At 38.2% G+C, this 21,277-nt stretch overlaps 2 protein-coding genes across 2 annotated transcripts in view; both read left to right on the forward strand.

Moving 5' to 3' along the window:
* The window catches only part of LOC145778911 (dihydropyrimidine dehydrogenase [NADP(+)]-like), a 60,888-nt gene that overhangs the window by 26,867 nt on the left and 12,744 nt on the right, over nt 1–21,277 (forward strand). Inside the window, exons 7-10 of the mRNA XM_082590502.1 lie at nt 6,417–6,498; nt 6,703–6,898; nt 7,145–7,320; nt 17,508–17,724. Of these exons, the coding sequence (XP_082446628.1) occupies nt 6,417–6,498; nt 6,703–6,898; nt 7,145–7,320; nt 17,508–17,724 (671 nt within the window). The remainder of the gene's footprint in view (nt 1–6,416; nt 6,499–6,702; nt 6,899–7,144; nt 7,321–17,507; nt 17,725–21,277) is intronic.
* LOC145778397 (uncharacterized) lies at nt 11,886–14,151 on the forward strand. The gene is made up of 2 exons (XM_082589876.1): nt 11,886–12,051; nt 13,217–14,151. The coding sequence occupies exon 2, from the start codon at nt 13,299–13,301 to the stop codon at nt 13,809–13,811; it is 513 nt and encodes a 170-aa protein (XP_082446002.1). The 5' UTR covers nt 11,886–12,051; nt 13,217–13,298; the 3' UTR covers nt 13,812–14,151.

The following is a 21,277-nucleotide window of genomic DNA, read 5'->3' on the forward strand; positions in this document are numbered from 1 at the left end:
GGTAATCACAATCACATTGCTTGTTCACCTTGATAGCCTATTGGCGGCAGTTAGTTCTTTATTGATTTCGTTTTTTCACGTTTTTTGGGGGTCAGTTGCAAGATTTTGCCTCTCCAGGTCCAGCTTGCATTTTTTTTTGTTTTTACACTATTTTTCTATCTCTTTATTTTTACTAGTATTTCTTTTTTTTTGCGATCTTGGTACGTTCTCACTACCTCTTTTAGTGCGATTTTGCTGTGTTATTTTGTTTATTGAACGGTGATGAACTGTTTTATTAGCATCGACAACGCGCGGTTTCTAAATGATTGGCACGGCGAGAAGAGCATTATAAACGCAGCCAGATTAGAGACTTTAAAGAACCGGTCTACCACACCCGCGTCGGCGAAAGTGGCGTGATTTTGGAGTGGTGATGCACTCGGGAGAGGTCCACCAACTTAGGTCGCGTGGGCCAGGATGAGGAGTCGAGGTACTTGTCGAATCACAGTGTGTATCGAATAGCCTACTTTGTCGAACCCATCCGCAACATTTAGAATGGTGGAACCGGTCAGGGAGGCAGCTTAAGTTTTCGCAATGCAAAAAGATATTGCGGCCCTCGAGTTAATTTACAAGACAGTATTCGTTTTGCTCTCAGAGCAATTTGAGTTTGAGACCCCTGCAATAGAAGAACAGCAACAACAGGTTGTATCAGTGTACCAATACGTGCAAGATTTTCGTAACAAACTGTGTTCTCAAAACCAATCTCCAGCAGCGTTTCTTAACCTGTTTGACTGGCAGCAAAGGAATTAACTAACTAATAAATAAAAGCCTTGTTACTCAATGCAACAAACAGTTTACCAGCCTCATTTTTTAATCGTAAACCGGTTTCGCTATCACAGCTTCATGATCATATCAAGGCTCTTGAGGAGTAGTTTGTAGCTTTTTTTAATAATGCCTTTTTAGACATTATTTTTAAAAAAATAAAAAAAGAGTCAAAAGTCATACAAATTTCACTTGTGTGGAGCTACATGTACTTGAGGGGAGAGGGATTACTGTTATTTTTTTAAAGATTTTGAAAAAAATTGTAGAAAGAATAAAACTAGTTGCTTGTTTAGATCTGGTGGACACCGAGAGTATACCATTACTTCAATGGAAATGGTGGCATTAAAAAGTAATTACAGCCAGTGAAGATGTTCAAAAAGGGCGAAATCTGCTGGTCATGTTGAAAGATGCAGCTGAATATTCAAAGATACAAAAAATCAACTGAAAAAGCTTCAGTTTAGTTAAAGCACCTTGTGCGTGTTATTAATAATAAGGTATCTGAAGAGCACGTTCCGACTAGCGAAACCGACGAACTGTTACACAGTAACCTGGAGTAACTACGGTTTATGGTACTTTGCGAGGTTCCCAATTATGCAAGTTTATCCTGATAGTTGCCCATCGCCTATAGTTGTCAATTGCCGACAATCCGACTTACATTGTTTTTATACAACAAACAAATTTCTCTCCAACATATTATTTTCTTCCTAAGTTCGCCATCGCTTATTTAACCGAATAGAAATGTTCGAAACAAATTTTATTTTTCAAAGTAAATTGTTTTGTTTAAAAGGTAGTTTGACATAAACTAAACGAAATTCTCCACCAGTAAACCTAAATTAAAACAAGGCAAAACGAAACCAAGTCGAATGAATTTTGCTTTGAAAGGTAACATCTGCTCGAAATGTTTTTGTTAGAACATCCATGGCCATGGAACATCCTACAAGGACCTACAGCCATAGTATCCAAACTTTTCAAGAGGAATGTGCAAAGCCACCTGCTATGAGTTTTCTTCATTGTGGGATTATTTTGTTTTTATTTTGAGTATTAAACAAAGCTAAATTGCTTGGATATTTAAAAGGAATGAAATTCTTCAGTCTTTACGAAGAGATAGCTCGAAATCAAACCACGACTAAGGAATTCAGTATCGAATACTTTATTGAACCATAGAGAAATAAAGCAGAGGAACCTTAGCGGGTTTAACATACTTTTTTTCCAAAAAAAAAATATAACATAATTAAAATAAACTCAAGCGTTTTCGACACGTACGTGTGTCCTCATCAGGAAGTAAATCTGCAATGTACATAAAATGAAATCGTAACATAAATTTGACTTTGCACTACAACTGTAACGACACTCTGGACTGAAAAGCACAGATTGAAACAAATGATACAGGAAATACTTTATTTGAAATAGGAATACTTTATTTCGAACAAAACCTTAATATTCGCAAAGAAGCGACTTTTTCAGAGAATTGGTTACCTCAAATGGACAATCTCTTTCGTTTAAAATCAAAACTAATACTGCATTCACAGCCTCATTTGCATATTTTATTACATTCCACGTTTAACGCACTGGTGCCCCTCGTACGAACGCCTCCCATAAAACCATCATTCGCAGTGCTTCTTTGTTTTTGTCAACCTTTTTGACCCTGTTGCAGTCAAGAGCGACGATATTTGCTTTTCATTTCGAGCTTTGCGTCAGTTACAGCCATTGCCATGACGTTGTCGGTCTATTGTCCGTCACTCGAGCTTTCCAATTGCTTTTTTTATTAGTTTTGCGAAAACTTAGTGTACTGAGATTCCAAATAGATTTACTTCGTAGATTCGTTTTATAGAAAAACAACACTTGTTGCTTGCAAACACAAGGCAAAGAAAAGTATATTATACATACGTTAAATTTGTTGACATCCGGTTGGTTCACGTACATTTCAACTTGAACTGGCAGTTCTTTTCGAAGTTCTTTCTCCGGCTGTTCGAAACAAAAAGTATGTCTAAGTTTTGAAATGTTTCATTTCGTTTCAACGCCTTGTCTGGGTTTTAATTATTTTTTCCACCACACAAAAAAAAAACTGTTTCGAACAGCCCGAGTATTTTCACTCCGATATTTCTCCTATTGTCTACCAAGAATGTTCTCTGATGCGTATGGTGAACTATTGATGGTAGTTGCAAGGGGCACTTGCTTTACATTCTACTTCAGTGTTTAAAAAACCGTCGATTCTTTATTTCCCATGAGGCTGGCTTCATCACGTGATAGCAACAAAAAGCCACTTCACTTCGTTGACATTGTTTCATTGTAAAAAAGTGAATGCGATCACATCGATTTTATTACCAAAAAGAAATCAAGCAAGCTTCGAGTTCTGTTTTGATTGTCGTTTAGACTTGAACGGAAAACGCTCAGGAAAAAGTAGACGAACTGTCTGCTCGTTTGTCTGATGCAGTGTCTTGTCTTTTTAGACAATTCTTAAGCAAAAGCTGAAGGCATTTATTACCCAAACTTATTTTTGCAACAAATTGTGACAAAAAAAGGATATGTTTCAGGATTGAACGCAGTATTTGATGTTGCGATTTTCTAAACTTTTGAAATTGTCTTATGTTTGCAGTGTAGAATTATATTCAAGAGTGCTGTTTATGGGAGCAAAACATTTGTACGTCATGTCTAACTTTAGTTTATTTTTCTCTCTATTTCCTGGCTCTATGAAAACACCGTTTGTCACAAAAGAACAAACAGGTTGCTTTTCTCTCATATTCATCCTTTCTTGGTTAACGAATGTCCAATAAATAGGCTCACGTGACTGTTCGTGATAGAATTGTGTCAAGATCTCGACTAAAACTTTTTTCCCGCTTCAAATATGGTACCATGATGATTTCACGTTGGAAGTATGATAAACACCACGCAAATTCCAACGCTTTGGCGATTGACTTCGGCACAAACAACCTATTTTTGAGGGTAAGAATAGGCCTTTTCGTACTATCTCCATGATCCTTCAAAAAGCATTGTGAATACGTAAAAGTTGTGCTTTACTGATATACCTCTCAAGTTATTGAATTCTCAAGATGAAGTCAAAGTCAACACAAAGAATATTAGCATTACGTAAGGAAAAATCAGCAGCTATAGCACTTCTGTGCTTTACAGAAGAGAAAAAAGAAATCTTTGTGAAGTTCATGTTGTTTTTTTGAAAAAGAGGCGGCGACTGAATTAGTGTGGAGAGAAAACGCTTGAATGAAGAGTATTAACTGAGCATCCGATAAAGCTGCGCTAAAGTAGGCACATTTCAATTTTGAGATGACCAAGTTTTTGCACGACTGTCAGAGAACAATAAACAAAGTTCATAGATTATAATTTTTGTCATTAAAACGTTGCCAAACGTTGTAGAATAGAAAAACACCATCATGTGCTTACAAAAGAACACGTCGGGTGAATACCTATCACTAAATCAACAAGGAAAGGTCGGCAGTTCTACTAACAGTTCGATATATAGAAAGTGTTTGAAGGGCAGATAGGTTCGTCGCATTCAAGTGCATTGATATTAGAGTGATGCCTCACTTATTGAATCCAAAAGCTTAGAGCTTTCAAGTTCATTGCATGAAATTAAGCTCTACGCTTGCCTGGGGCCAGCTTCTACTTAGTTTGGCTCAGTAATTTCATGGTTGGAAAAAGTACACGTTCTAGACGAGAGTTCAGTTTCAAAGAAATCGAAAGGGAAAATTCAACATTTTAGGCAGCTTAAGAATAATCCCAATGGCAATTTACATTTCAAATGTAGGCTATGAACTGAATTAAATAAATTTGACTAATTGTTGCTATATTGGCCCACAGTTCTTGTTTATGGAATCATTTCTTTCAGAATACTTCAGTCTTTGAATGAAAAAAGTGTTTTGTAATTTCGACTGCTGTAGTGGCGTTGATTATTTTATAATGGGAAAGGCTAAAGGCTGATGTGAGGCGCGCAGATGATAATAAAATCAGCTTAGATGACAGAACTTTTAACCAGAAAAGAACCGTTGATTTTGGCTTGTACAATAACTCGTTTGGTCCCCCACGATGCTCTATCTTTGTCGTTAGATTTTTGATTTGTCATCCCCAATGCGCTCGGTTGTTAGTTTTTCATAGAAGTGTAAATGTTAATTGTTAGCAGTTGGTTTTGTCACTTCATTCAGATTTGATCTCGTTATGTATTTATGTCTGCTCGTACTGCATACATGGCACCTTGCCGTACCAACTGACATTTTGTGTTTAGTATTGCATCAACACACAGCGATTCAATAGACCGTGAGATTACTCCACATCTAGGGCAGTTCAAAGCTATATTACCTCAAAATTCGAAAAAATTTGAAGATTTTATTTTTACGCAAAATTATTTTGTTTTCGTTTCGTAATCCAAACAAGTTCGTTTCGTTTTGCGTTCGCAACGTGCGTGAATGTCAGTTCACGGAACTTGTGGCCTTGCGCCATGCCCTTCGAAGACATTAATTATTCTGGCTCACGGACAGATATAAAAAATGAATTTTGAAAAATCCTTTCATCGCTTCATTTTGTTTCATTTCAAATGTAGCTTTGTAGTAATGAATTTCGCTTGGTTTAAAATCAAAATCATTTGAAACAGTCCCAGTTAGATATTTTCAAGTTTATCAGTTTTTTCTTGTTGCCTCTGTCTCGGTTACGTTTTTACAACGTTGCATTTTCAAGAAGTTGTGACAGTCACTGTGACTCATCACCGAGCACTGTGGTTCACCTCGGTTGCCTGACCTTTGTCGTTGTCGTCATTATCCCGCTGAATCATACTTGGTGTTTACCTCTTGTAGACTATTCGTCTAACAGTTAGTTGGTGTCAGGAGTTGCTTTCATGACAACACGCGATAAGAATTTTCCTTTGAATGGTTAAGAAAACAAAAATGCGTAGGCGTTTCTTCAAAAAATGAGCAAAATTTTAACTTTACAACATGCAACCGGCAAATGAGTCATGTCAACCTTTCAAATCTCAAATAAGGGGAAATACCATGACTCACTTTTGAATGTCAACCATGAAACTGGGCGTAACTTCCCTACTTTTGGTCATATTTAATTTCAAAACCATTTTTTTATTTTTTATTTATAACCTACGGGTATGTCCTAATTTTTCAAGGTTGCCAAATTAGTTTGAGCATATGTGCGATCGCTTTCTTTTTTGTAGTAACTTTTGAAACGGAACGATCCATTTCGTTTTCTGCTTGTCTAAAAGAATTATGCATAAAATGTATTGAAAACTTACACACTACAATATTACACACTTTTTGTGCATACACACTGCGTTATAAAGTCCATCATTTTAAAATGTTGTGGACATGTGGTGACCGGTGAGAGTGCTCTGTGATACTTGAGAGGTAGCCAGTTCGGCACTCACTGAGAGGATATACCTTCTTTCGGAAAAACACACTTGACAACGTTTTTAAGTATAGATAGATATACACAGAGATTTGCTTCCTGATCTTCCCATCCGTTTAATATGAATCTTTACCTTTAGATATTTGTCTTGAAACGACAATAACTGTATGACGGTGCTAACTGACGAATAGGAAAACGACTTTATTATTACCCCTTTGTTGTTTGCATGTGTGTAGTAAACAATCATGTCATTAACGCAGCACTTCAGAAATTCCGCAATTTCGCCTCCCGTACCAAGCTGTCAGTTTCGAAATCCAGCTGATGACAGACTTGAAAGTAAAGGTAAGGAATAAACGCAAGATAAGTCATATAATTGTAAAACAACGTATCCAACTTGCAAGCATTAGGCGAAAAAATCCGGGCGGAAATGATTGGTTGGCTATTTCTAAGCTACTGAAAAGTCTTGATATTTTGTGAAGAATGTTTCTATTTCTATGTCTTTAACATCGTATAAGTTTATGATTCGATATATACAAATAAACACAGATCGAACAAGGAAAGGGTTTGGGTGAAGAAGGCCGTACTTTGGAAAGCTTCCGTGAGCAAGGATATGATGCTGTGTTCGTCGGGATCGGGCTTCCAGAGCCGAAGAAGATAGGCATATTCCAAGGACTGAAACAAGAGCAGGGCTTTTACACATCCAAAGACTTTTTGCCAATGGTCGCAAAAGCATCCAAGCCTGGTACGTGAAGTCAAATGTGTAATCGGTTTCACTTCAAATCAGCATTGAGCGACGCTAAATCGATCAAAAAATTGTTATCATCTTTCATTACTTTGTAGAGCTGATTAGGAAAAGTGCTTGGCGTCAAATTTTTTTCAAGAAGCCGAGTGGTTAATTGCTACCCCGGCCAGCAAATCAGTCTTTTTTTTGGCGTTAACTCAACGTGTGCAAACGTTGATTTGCTGACGTCGAATTGCCTTTGCTCAGGAATGTGCGGGTGTTCGAAAACCACTTTGCCGAATATGAGAAATGCATCAGTTGTTGTTCTTGGTGCTGGGGACACTGCATTTGATTGTGCAACATCAGCATTGCGATGCGGAGCGAAACGAGTGTTTGTCGTCTTTCGCAAGGGCTTCACCAACGTCCGAGCTGTTCCTGAGGAGGTTAGTCAACATTACTACAAATGGCTTAATATAGAATTTAGCATTTTTGTTACTAAGAATTCCAAATTATGCCAAGAAAAGCTAAATTCTTCTGTTGTCTCAAATGATATAAATACATTTAACCAAAACCTCTCCGAAACTATCCAACTCTGCGCGTCTATAGCAATTCCTAAAACCAAACCATTCAAATCAAGTGGCGTTCCATGGTGGAATGACAATTGTAAACGAGCAGTAAGGAACAAAAAAATAGCACTACAACGTCTTCATCGTACCAGACACCCAACAGACATCCAAGCCTTTAAGCGCCTCCGGGCAATTGCCAGAAAAACCATCATCCAAGCAAAAAAAGAAAGCTGGAACAATTTCTGCTGTTCCCTCGATAGTAAAACAAAGCTTGACAAAGTGTGGAAAATTATTAAAAAATTTTCAGGCATAAAGGAAACCAAAAGAATTCCCACTCTTGCCACTAAAGCAGAAAGTGATATCAACAAAGCCAACATCCTTGCAGATCAATTTCTCTCAGTTAGCAGCTCAACCAACTATTCAAAAAAATTCCGTGAAAATTCCAGTCTTTCAATTTCGAACAATCTACAATCAAAACTGGCAACCCATTTCTACAATAAATCTTACAATTCACCCCTGCAAATGAACGAGTTGAAGACAGTCCTTAAAGGTAATAAAAACACTGCTGCAGGTGCGGACGGCATTTATTATCAAATGTTATGTCATCTACCCCCTTGCAGTTTGAATATCCTCCTCGACTTGTTTAACTACGTCTGGTCGACAGGTACACTGCCACTCAAATGGAAACATTCAATCATCATTCCAATTCATAAGCCAAACAAACCAACGGGTATACCCTCCTCCTACAGACCAATTTCTTTAACCAGCACCCTTTGCAAAACTATGGAGAAAATAGTAACTAATCGCCTCAGATGGTATCTAGAACAAAACAATCTACTTCATCTTCAACAGTCTGGATTCAGAAAAAGACGTCGAACGACAGATCATATTATCAGACTCCACGACACCATCCAAAAATCCTTATCTTACGGTGAATCAGTACAAACTGTATTTCTTGACCTTGAGAAAGCTTATGATATGGTCTATCACGACGCAGTCCTCCTAAAACTATATGACCTAGGGATCAAAGGAGCCATGCTATCTTGGATCAAATCTTTCCTGTCAAATCGTACTTTTCAAGTCAAGGTTGTCAAAGCTTTATCTACCACAAGAAAACTAGAAAACGGAATTCCTCAAGGCAGCGTTATTAGTCCATTACTATTCAACGTAGCGATCAACGATCTACCAAACTTAATTACCTCTTCTACAGCACTTTTTGCAGATGACTTCTGTTTTTGGAAAACTGGAGAAGACATCTCAACTCTGACTAATATAATCAAATCTGACTTTTCAAAAACCAAAGACTGGTGTGATAAATGGGGCTTCAAGATCTCCGCAAACAAATCAGCGGTTGTGCTGTTTACAAACAAACGTAAATATGATCCGTGTACACTCGAAATAAAAAATTCGTTAATCCCCATCAAAAAAGACTACAAATACCTTGGAATCACATTTCAGTCAAATGGAAAGTATAGCATCCATGCTAAACATGTTGCAGAAAAATCCAAATCAAGACTAAATGTCCTCCGTGTACTGAAGGGCACAAACTGGGGAGCAGGAAAATCAGCACTGCTTTGCATCTACAGAGCCATAATACGATCGGTTATTGAATATGGTATGGAAGCATATTTTGCCACAAACAAAACCACACTCCAACCAATTCTGACATTACAAAATGAAGCTCTAAGAATATGCTCCAGAGCAATGAAAAGTACCCCAATTTCAAACCTACAACACTACTGCAATGAATTACCCTTGTCACTTAGATACGAGCAACTTTGTCTAAACTACAAAGCCCACATTCTGACATTTTTACGCCACCCAGCACATGACATCCTCGAGGAAAGTTTGCCAAGAAATTTGATCAGCACAAGTAACTACCAACCATTCCATTCCCTCACCGAGACAATAGACACGAATATTACCGTAAACCTCATCCAAGAACCATCTATCCCACCCTGGGAAGTCTATATACCCATAACTGACTACACCCTTGTAACTGAAACCTCCCAGCTTGACCATCCAAATGCCATCTCTGGAATAGTCGCTGAGCACCTCACAAAAAATTACTCAGAATTTCTCAACATATATACAGACGGATCCAAGACCAACACGAAAACCGGATCTTCCTTTTTTGTAAACCGCTATGGAATAAAACGCTGTTTCACAATTAATAGATCCGCATCTGTGTTCAGTGCCGAACTGTTTGCAATAAAGGCTGCACTTATTTGGATAAAAGAGACCAAACAAAGTAAGTCGGTCATCATTAGCGACTGCTTAAGTGCACTACGGACGATTTCAAATCCAACCTGGACAAAACACAGCTTAATCAATGACATACTTCTGCTTCATTCCAGCATTATATCAAATACAACAAAAGTAAAGTTTTTATGGGTTCCTAGTCATGTAGGCATTCCTGGAAACGAAACTGCTGATTTCTTAGCAAAACTTGCTTCAGGAGCCATACCAGCAATACCAACATCAGCCATTACCCCCATCTCCGCAAACACAAAACTCAGCCTAAGTGAAGTCAAAAACCTCACCAAAGATCTAGCTCTGCAAAAATGGAATAATCACTATATAAACAGTACCACAGGCCAACTCTACAAATCTATATATCCTGACATCAAAAGTGCAGGAACAAACAAAGTACCTGACCATCCAACCGTCTTTAGACTCATCACCGGTCACTGCCGTTTAAACCAACACCTCTTCAAGATCGGATGCCACACTTCTGGACTATGCGACACATGTATGAGCCCTGAGACTGTGAATCATTTTCTATCTCATTGCAGTAAATATGCAACTCAAAGGAAGTGTCTTGAACAAAATCTGAGCACGTATGGAATAAACATATCGGAGAAAAATTTTGCTGAAAATCGTCCAACTACTACACATCTGCTGGCTTTTATAAACTCCTGCAATAAGCTTATTTAAATTATTATTTTAATCACTGTAATCGTCCATGTTGTACTGTAGTGCACCCGTGTCGTGTCTGCTCCCAGCCAGAGATCGATCGTTTTTTACATTGATTCAGCGTCTTTGGACATTGAATCGGTGTGGAAAGCGATTGATTTGCTGGCTGGGCTTTCCTTATTTTGTTTCAGTTTGTAACACCAAGCGTGCAATTCCAAAGAAGTACCTGCCTTTCGTGGGCCTAACCTCCTACAAGAATTTCTTTTCCACTAATGATGTATTTAAACTACTGTATCGTATTATGTTGTGTTGTGTCGTATTGCACCCTTCACTATGCCCTGTTGTGCTCTAACTGTGCTAAATAGCTATTATAATAATGAATGTCGCTAAAAGACCTTAGATGTTGTAAAGCGACATAAAACAAACCATAACAATCAATAGTACTTAGTCGTCCCTCTTGAAGTTGCAAATCTTAAAGGGGGTGTCATGCCGACTAGACAGCCCCCTAGTTGCGCCCCTGCTAAGTACTAAGTAGCGTTTCACGAAAGAAATAATGTATATACAAACGTAAAAATGTATCCTACTTATTGAAGTTAAACGATGATGTTCAATGCTCATACTTGCTCAATGCTCATGCACTTTCTTCGTAAAGTTGCTATGACGGATTTGTTTCTTTGCGCATTATCTTGTATTATTAGCAAACCTTTTTCTCACTCAGCGCATTGCTGCTTTTGTTTCAGAGATAATGGTCGTTAGCTTGTCATTAATTGTTGTTGCTGCAAATGTGTTTTGTTATTACTTGATAAATGCAATTAATTGAGTTTGGCTTTTAGCAGCACGATCGTTGCTTACTTTACAATGCAGATTTTAACGACCTGTTTTAGCCTGATGCTGCTAGTTTGCTGTGGTTATAGCTAGCTTTCGAAACACAGTTCAAATGACGAATTTGTCATAGCACATGACTAGGGAACTGTGTTCCGAAAGCTAGTGCAATTCGCTATTAACCTACCACAGCGAACTCGCAGCATCGGGCTAAAACAGGTCATTAAAATATGCATTGTGAAATACTTGATAAAAGTTTGTTGTTGATGTGGTCTATTGCGTCTATTGTTGATTTAGCGAGGTTGTTGATTGTCTCTTTGCTTAGACTTGTGTCGGGTAGTTTGAAATTCGAAATAAACGTTCCGATTGATACGACACATGACGACTGCATAGCCTACTTGACAAAACTTCAAGCAAATTTACTGCCCCAAGATAATGGTCCAGGAATTACCGCAGTACAGAACTTTACTAGAGTTGTCAGATGTTTACTACAATCGGATTCTTAACCTAGTTTCGTAACCTCTGTTTAGTTTTTAGTTAAAACCACCAAACTCTGGCAACGCGACATTGCTTAACTTTTTAAGAAGTCTTTAACCAAGCCTAAATACTAGGGTGTTTCATTTTTTCACCATTTTTGAAATTCAAAATGCCTGGGGTCCCATCTGGTGGTATTTGGGGAAAAAAGTTTACACCCCAAATTTTTTTCAATTATGACGTCATATTGAGGTGGTCCACGAGGTTTGAAATTTTTGGGCCTCAAAATCTCGAAATTTGGGCGTATCTCCGGAACCACACATCATAGATCGACAAAATTAGTATCAAAATGCGCAGAAGGGTCGGTTTCCTATACCTGATGTAGAGAATATTAAGGTCTATCTGCTTGAGAAAAAAAGTTATTTCAAAAAATTTGATTTTCGGTCTATTTTCTCCTGATGAACAGAGATCAGGTGATCAAGATAATAAGTTTTTCTGTATTTTTCCACTCTTGGAAGCTGCTATTGCGTAATAATAGTCCTTGTTCGTTTTGCAAGAGACGAAAGGGTAATAATTGAAGGTAATGCTATTATAATGATGATGATGGCTATTCCTCGTCGAGGATATTATAATGTAACCGTTGAGGAAGAGGTATGTATGCTCACCTGCTTTAGATTTTGATTAAGTGTCATTATGGCATTAAGGCCAAGTATTAGTAAGTCGATGCAAAACTTCAAGGAATCGGAGAAAAATGTGCTTCCCCTTAATTCAGATATAATCATCACTATTTTTACTTGAGGAAGAGAGTACGGTAGCCGAAACTAATCCCAAGTTTTTGAAGAAAATACGGTACTCTATTTCAAAGATTTGAAAGATGAACTGCTGAAAGATGTAGTTGGCATATGGAACAAAACTGGTCTTCCAGTGCTTAGCAAACAGAGAATTGAAGCCAAGTTAAAAGACGTGATAGAGAAGTACAATGCAGCAAGAAAAAAAGAAATGAAACGCAGAGGTAATGAGGTTAATCAAGAATGGTTACAGAACTTGTTCGATATATGTGCATGTAAGTGAAGTGTTCGATCTCCGAAAATCTGGTTGTTTTTCAAAAGAAACTCTCTTGCACCTGTGAACTCGAAAACCGAGTCCAGGAGAAAGAAATCGCTTTCTTGAAAGAGCAGCAAAAAGATTGAAAAATGCTTATCAGTGGCGTAGATGTCAACCATGTAGAAAAGGCTTTAGAACGGGAAAATCATAAAAGGAGGTGGGAAACGAGCAGTGAAGTTGAACAACCGAGCACTTCTGGCATACAATCTGCCAAAGCATCGGCATTACTATGTTCGAAACAAAGAAAAAGAAATGAAGCAGTTAGATGTCTACACAGTAGCGAAAGCGACTCTGATGGGGATATGAATTAGGAAGATGATAGGGAATACGAGCCTCTGAAACCAGCTATTGGGGGAAAAGTGTACAAGAAAGTACATTCTTTTTCAATAAATGATAGAAGTTGTTTACTTGCTGATCGTAGGATGACTTCGGTACGCCAACAGTCAGATCTTATGAGGTCGGTTCTTGGAAAAGATCAAATAGCTGCAGCACCTTCGACAGTATACCGCCAACGACAAAAAACAAGAGAAAAATCTCTGATGGAAAGTGAGAACCTTCTCAACTCAGCTTCTGCCATGCAGTTATGTTATGATGGGCGCGTTGTCGATAAAATAGATCGATACGTTTTCTTGGGTCAACTTGTTGATGATAATGGCATGAAGCACGAAAGTGTGCTTGCTGTTAAATATTTTCCCAAAATTGTGTCGGTCACTGCAGCACTGATTTTTGACACCATCATCCAGGAGGCTTGCAGAGTTCACCTATCCCAAGTATATTCAGTCATGGCTGATACGACTGCTCTCAATACAGGAAAAAAGTCCGGAGTCAATACTCGACTGGTCAATTATTATAATGATGAAGTTGGTCATGATATTCATACCCTTAAATGTATGTCCCACATAAACGAAATATATCTTTCCCACGTCATTTCTTTTGTGGACGGCGCCAAGAAGGGACCCGGAGCAATGCAAGATGGGGCTTTGCTTAACCAGATAGCAAGACTAGACAAGCCCAGTACTGAAACCTTAACACCAACTATTACTACGCAATAACAGCTTCCAAGAGTGGAAAAATACAGAAAAACTTATTATCTTGATCACCTGATCTCTGTTCATCAGGAGAAAATAGACCGAAAATCAGATTTTTTGAAATAACTTTTTTTCTCAAGCAGATAGACCTTAATATTCTCTACATCAGGTATAGGAAACCGACCCTTCTGCGCATTTTGATACTAATTTTGTCGATCTATGATGTGTGGTTCCGGAGATACGCCCAAATTTCGAGATTTTGAGGCCCAAAAATTTCAAACCTCGTGGACCACCTCAATATGACGTCATAATTGAAAAAAAATTGGGGTGTAAACTTTTTTCCCCAAATACCACCAGATGGGACCCCAGGCATTTTGAATTTCAAAAGTGGTGAAAAAATGAAACACCCTACTAAATACGCGTAAGAATCGCGGATGCGGCACGTAATGTACAGTATTCTAAAGTGATAAAAAGTTTGTTTCACAACATTAACACGTGATATATCTGTCGCGACTTATTATTACGTTAGGCCTAATGTGTTTCTCGGCAGCCGATTTGTAGTAAGAATTGACAGCGATTGACACGTGCACGTACACGTGTCTATCGCTGTCAATTCTTGCTACAAATCGGCTGCCGAGAAACATATTGTTGATTGGATGGTCTGAATGGCTAGCGTGGAAGCTATACCGTTATGGTTAGCGAATCGCAACTGCTCGCTGTACTAGTGAGTGCTCAGCCTTGTGCTGATAGCCGGGAAGAACGCCCCTTTCTTCACAATTAGGCCTACTGTATTAACCTGTCTAAGAATTATGCACTTGTTGAATCACCTGCAGGAGAAACATTTTTAGAGACAAATTTTGACATTTTTATATTTGCATCTGGCAACTCTTTTTTACAGTAACTTTTAGACTGCTACAGCGAGCTGTATAAAAATCACGTTTAAAATCGTTAACTTATTGTTTAAGCAGAAATTCTGTTTGTGGGAATACACCCAGGAAGATAAGCAATAAGCATGGCCGTCACGTAGATTTACCTTATCGCTGTGTTGCTTTTCGTAGGTGCTGGGTGTTTGGTTGGTGGGTATTAGCTACTGTAGGCAGATTTAGGTTGCATGGATTGCAGGGTGGGTATAAACGCGTTTTCTAGTTCATCTTAATTGTGGACATTGTCACTTCCAAGAAGCTATAACGCTAGGTTTGTCACTGTTGTCGCTTGTGAAGATCTCAATCTCAACGAAACATTATTTGGAATAGCACCAAGATTGATGGCGAAAGCTTGATTTCCAATAATTTTACTTTTTATACTTAATATTGATTACCTATGACAGGAGTGAATAATTGAGAACATTTCATGATCTCGCGTCTTGGCATGATTTTCGCCGGGCAGCGCGAAGTGTGGAAAGTGTTCCCAGGTTATTTCCGCGCTGCATTGTGAGTCATTTTTAACATTTACAAATTCACTCGTGTTCTAATTTATAACTTGTGTTTGTTTAATGTAAGATATTGCCGCGTTTACATGAATTTTAAGTGCAAATTTTATCGCAACAGTGACTGTCAGGTTGTTTTCAACTTTTCAAAATCCAAACAAGATTTGCGTGCCATCAAATACAGTGATAGATCACATTCCAACCAACAGATCAGTGCCTTCTACTGTACATTGATTTAACGGCGACTGACGTTGGATCATTGCAAAAAGGTCTGATTTGCTAACTGGAATCTGCTTTTAGCTAGTAAATCGTTGTTTTGTGGTTGGTTGAAGTCATTAAATAGTGATGGCAAGATTTGCGAGCTACTGAGTTGCTGAATGATGGATTTCGAATGATAAAAATCAATAAGCCGTGGACATTCAGACAGGTATTTCGTATTGGTCAATGATGATTCGTTCAATTCCGATTTGTCAATTAGGATATCCGTCATGCCACTCACCAAAATCGACGGTATAAAATCCAAAACGGTGACTACGGATCCAAGGTTCAAATAACAATCATCAAAGTTGGTTCTTGCGCGTTGGTTTGGCCTGTGCGAAGGTCGTTGGCACATCCTCCATGACAGTACATTTTAGCACACTCTGTACTTTTGCAGTTTGCACTCGATACAATTTACAATTAGATCTTCATTTTGCTTTAATTGCTGTTAAGCAGTGGGTTAGTTTAAAGTTCGTTTTACCGTTACTTATTATTACTGAAGATTTTGACATCATCATATTGATACGTGCAGTTAACATTCATGTTTTCAAACAAATTCATACTGATAAAAACGTTTAATGTGGTTCTGCAATGCACGCTTGCTGCAGGTCACACAGTGTAATCAGGCTCAACTCGCTGCATGGGTCGTATAACAAGCCAGCTGTACACCTTTGTTACATCAATTTTGCATGAGTTTTCTATTTAATCATTCAATGACCACTCAACAACATTGTAAATTCCCAGTAAAAATCACCATACAAGCAACATTTCCCATGGCGATTGCTTTTTTTTCATTCCACTGTTTTTAAAATGATGAATCCTGCAATACTACATCACAACTTCATTATGTTCGGCTATGAGCAGGCCTGACACCTGCAAAAATGCAGCTGTTTCTCGATACGTGTAAAACCCATACAGGTTTGTAGACGTGTGTTCCTGGTTGGATTCTTCGCTTCAGGCGACAATCTTGCATTTTGTGCTGTCGGTGTCGAACGCAAGTAGCGCGAGATGCTGTTGAAAGTGGCTTATAGCAACGGACAGCTTTTTTATTCATTAGCCTTAGAACGTAGAACTGGAAAAGATAGTTTGAAATGTGTGTAACGTTGTTTGGTAAGTTCAATAGTAGTTGTCACAAAGTTTGCGAGCAGTTTATAACGCTTCAGTTGCATGGGACCAAAGCAGGTGAACGGTTAAAATCTGTTGCAGCCAATCGCGTTTTTGTCGTTTTGTCTTTGACGTCGGATTTTCTGTTTCCGGTTGGAAACGATTAAAAGTCCACCAGTTGCAAAGTTTTCGCACTTGGTTGTCAGCTTCGACCTGTGAATGCATACGTTTGCATCTGCGATTCTGCGTTCAACTCGAAACATGAATATAAATGCAGCCGCGTGTCTTGTGGATCGATTTTTACTTAGGTATTTTAGTTAAACTTTACTTTCTACAAAAGGTCAGAAAGGTTTTTGAATTTCGGCTCTAACGAGAAGGCTTATTTTTTCATGCCCGTATTTTTAAAGACACTAAGCTGCGTTATTTTTGTCAATTAGTTTTTGTATATTTCAAATGTAGTTAGAAATTTGTTAGTTCATATTTTGCGTTTCAAAACGTAATTTTTTTCTGCGCGTATTAAATTATTTGCCTGTGCTTCGCCGGTTTATGATCAGGCTGTATCAAAGCACGAGTTATTTAAAATTGAAGATTTACTTCTGTATTTTAAACTTGACTGCGCTTTCCAAGAAAAGCTGAATGGCTTTCAATTTAACTTAAAAAAAAACAAGAACGATTAAACCAGTATATAAGCCTTGATACTAATAGTTAGGTATAATACGTTGCTTTACGTCGCTTTTAAGTGAATTCATTCAGACATGTAAATTATGAAAACTCCGATTTGATGTCGGTATGTTTGCGAGAAGGTTTTTTTGTACGGACAATGGTCTTGTCATTGCGAGGTTGATTTCACGACATAAACGTTAACTGTGACGTACTAATTTAAAAAAAGAATGTGTATTGTCGATCATTGAAGCAAGCTCGGCTATTTTCAGATGGATCTTGCGCGAGAGGAAAAATGCGAGTTGATGCCTTTTCACTCTCCTCAAGAAGTGCTTCTTAGATCCGATGGCCACATTTCGGAGATGCGATTCTGTCGCACGGAGCAGGACATGGAGTCAGGGAAGTGGATTGTCGATGAGGAGCAAGTCGTGCGTCTGAAGACGGACTTCGTCATTTCGGCATTTGGATCGACGCTGGCGAACAAGAACGGTAGGAGAAATACCATTATATATTAATTATCATTGATAGTGTTCGCTATGTCACTGGCAACATTAGGTCTCGTTACTTTCATAAGTTTGGTTACGGTTGTTTTTGGACATTGAATAAATGTTAATAAGACTAGCTTGTGTAGCTGGTCAGTTGTTGTTTCGGTACACAACTAATCTAATGTTATACTCAGAAACCTCTGATAATTTTGAGCGGAATATTAACGTACTTAACGCCGGCAAGTATTTATCATAGGTCGTTTGATCACTGCATTGTAAAATTCCGTCTTGTCGCTAAAGACAGATAAGATGTCAATATAGTCCTGTAAGATTTCATATGAAATCTCAAAAAATTATTCCCCATCAACTACCGATCGCAAGAGTTGCATGTCTTTAGCGACGAGACTGGTTTTACAATGCAGTAATCAAATCAAAGACGTATGATAAGTAGCCTACGTTAATATTCCGCTCAATCTTGCACCAATTTTTACCACGTTGTCTGCATGGTACTCCAAATTGCACGTTTTTTCGTCTTATGAGGCTGTATAGTTAATACTCTTGTGCTCAGAGGTGGCATTATTTATTCATCACATCAGTTGAATGGTTCAGACCCGCACTACGCCGTAGCCGTTCATTGAAAATTCCTTATTTTTACATTGAATTACCATTTCGAGACATTCAATCGATATAAGGCTGATTAAACTAGTAGCTTAAAGCTGGTTTCAGGGACTTGATTGCGAAAGTTTACCTCGGTTCAACGCTTGCAATTACACGTGGGCTTCAATTAGACGTTTGCTGCTGCAGTGCTTTCATTAGTGAAATATTTAGCTTGCTCAGCAATCTTGAACCGAATTACAACATAGTAGGTTGTGACATATGTTATTTCATGTAAAACTATAGATGCAGTTGTGTTTAAACGGAGAAGATGCGCTTTTTGTCCATTGTTTTCCAAGAAACAAGGTTAATCCCACAGATTTCTCTTCCAACGTTTTCGGCGAAACCGCACGGTAAAATCTTGCTGACGTTGCAAAATTTTCAGTTGTTTTGATGCCAATGATGACGAATCTTTCAAAATCTTAACAATAATTCTACTCGTTACTCGTCAAGGTGTTACCGAAGTGTGTCGTAAATGTATCGATAGCATTCCAACCTGGCATGTGATTTTTGTGTATCAAACAGGAGCCTTATTAAAAATATCGATTTGCGTGGTTTGTGCGCTTACAGAAAGTAATGCTGATCCCTAATTCAATATGTTGCTTAAGTGATCAATGATTTGGTTCACACTGCCAGTGGTGTCAAATTTTGAAAATTGCAAGTTCTGTTTGCATATTAATTGCGTTTACGACACAATCTGATCATCGTTTTGTTTAACAAATTCTTCGACGAGAGAGTATCTTTACTAGGTTTTCACTCTACCTAGCTGTCAAGCTCAAATATCTTTGTTTCTTTGAAGACTTATTCCTTCCTTCAAACTGCTGGTCACAACGCACAAGTGGGCAGATTGATATGCTTAAACGGGATTTTTTACTTTTCACAGTTTTGTCGAGTGTCTAATTTCTGTTCCGCTTGATTGAAGCCAAAGAGTGTAAAGACTTTAGGTTGCATCACTTCAATAAGAAGTTGCTTCATCTGTTTCTGGATTTTTTCGCAATTATGTCAGCTTTCACTAGTATTAAAGTATTACAACGATTTGTGTTTTTGCCTTGAGATAAAGCACTTACAAAAATCGTGTTTTGGGCATTGACACGTATTCATCCAGTGGATACCTCGTGCTTTTTTGGTTAAATCAAATGGTGTTACGAGTGACTAAAGCGACAATTGTAGCTACTCTAGTGGTGGTTGTGTTTTAAGAAAGGGCCTTAGATAAGATAGCTTTAGGATCATTTTCACAAAGTATTTCTAATCTGTGAAACATAGCCAATGAAACATGGCTATTAGCCATGATAGAGTTTATGCGAGTTTGTTCAAGCTTAGGTTCTTTTAATTTCCGCTATACTACTGAAAGCCACTATAATCTTTGGTACGGTAATTAATAATTTAAAATTAAGATGTTTACAAAAACTGCGTAAACGCTGTAGAGTGTCTGTAGGCTATCAAAGCTGTATACTTACCAAAGCGAAGCAGCTAATCAAAATTTCGCTTGTTTGCTGCTTGCATTGCTCAGTCCAAGTATTTCCCCAATTAGAGAGCAAGTGATTAGGTTGCTTTAGCACTGTGGCAATTGTTTGGTCTAATCCAGGGGTGGGGAACCTTTTTAGTATTGCGGGCCACATAAAATGAGAAATAACACAAGCGGGCCACTAACAATTTCGAAATTTTATTTACAGATAAAAAATGCAGCGAAGTAGATAATGATTTATTTCACTTTCACAGCTAGTGGGATGACTGAAAGTATTTATTTTTGGTGAGTCGTGTGATGTCTGCTGACACGGAAGATGTTGCAACTCTTAACTGCATCTTCACACTTTAATCAGTCAGTCTGGAGCGAAGCCGACTTTTTGTTAGATTCAATTTGGAAAAAAAAAACTGTTCGCAACGGTAGGTGCTTCCAAACAGAGACACATATTTCAAAGCATGTTTCCGCATGACTGGAAAATCATCAGCATTTATGTAGCGTTGATAAAAGTTGAGCAGTGGGATGTTTTGGTACATCGCTTTCAACGTACCGTCATTCTGGAGATCTACTATTTCATGTTGGAAGTTATTAGGAACATCATTATTAGGAACATCTTATTGTTTTCAAGTTGTACTTTCCACAGATGTAGTTTAGCTTCAAATGATTTCACTTTTGCAAACAAGGAGCTCAAAAGCTGATTCGGTCCCTGGAACTTGACGTTGAGCTCGGAGAGGTGCTTGCTAATGTCAACCATAAACGCTAGGTCACACAACCATTGGCTATCAGTGAGTTCAACGACATGGTTTCCCTGATTATTCATGAACTGATCGACTTCGTTTCGTTTCATTTCTTCATCGACGGCCATTCGCAATAACTTATACCGAGAATGCAGAGCCTACTCTTTTTTGAGCTGTTGTTTCAATATATTTTGGGTAAAGAAATTTTGACGCGGGCCACATGGAACAGTCACGCGGGCCACATTCGGCCCGCGGGCCGCAGGTTCCCCACCCCTGGTCTAATCATATTGTGGAACTATTAACGTTGAACTTTCCATTTAGTTTTCTCTGTGGTCTGTGTTAGGTTTTCAGATCTCCAATATAATCAATTACAATCGGTTTATCGAAAATGCCGTTCGCTCTGATTTCAATTGTTTTGCTTTTTTTTGACAATTACATTTACTCTGCTTGTTCATATATGGCGCTGTTAAAACAAAATAAATTGACTTGACTTTCGGTAGAGTGCTTGTTTGTGCTCATTCAACTGTGAAAATTTTCTGCAGTTATTAATGCGACTGAACCACATTCTGTCACTTTTTTGCAACTTACAAATTCTTAGCAGGAGATGGGTTGGTGTTAGCCTAAACCTGCGCCAAGGCGCTTAAATTATTTGTTAACTTATTCTGTTAATAGTTCACTAACCGGAGATACCGGAAGTACCACCC

Source organism: Aplidium turbinatum, chromosome 10 (assembly GCF_918807975.1).
Source record: "Aplidium turbinatum chromosome 10, kaAplTurb1.1, whole genome shotgun sequence".
Taxonomy (NCBI): domain Eukaryota; kingdom Metazoa; phylum Chordata; class Ascidiacea; order Aplousobranchia; family Polyclinidae; genus Aplidium; species Aplidium turbinatum.

What these genes read in the sequence shown, in the direction of transcription:
- LOC145778397 (XM_082589876.1), top strand. Translation starts at nt 13,299, where the DNA reads ATGGAAAGTGAGAACCTTCTCAACTCAGCTTCTGCCATGCAGTTATGT.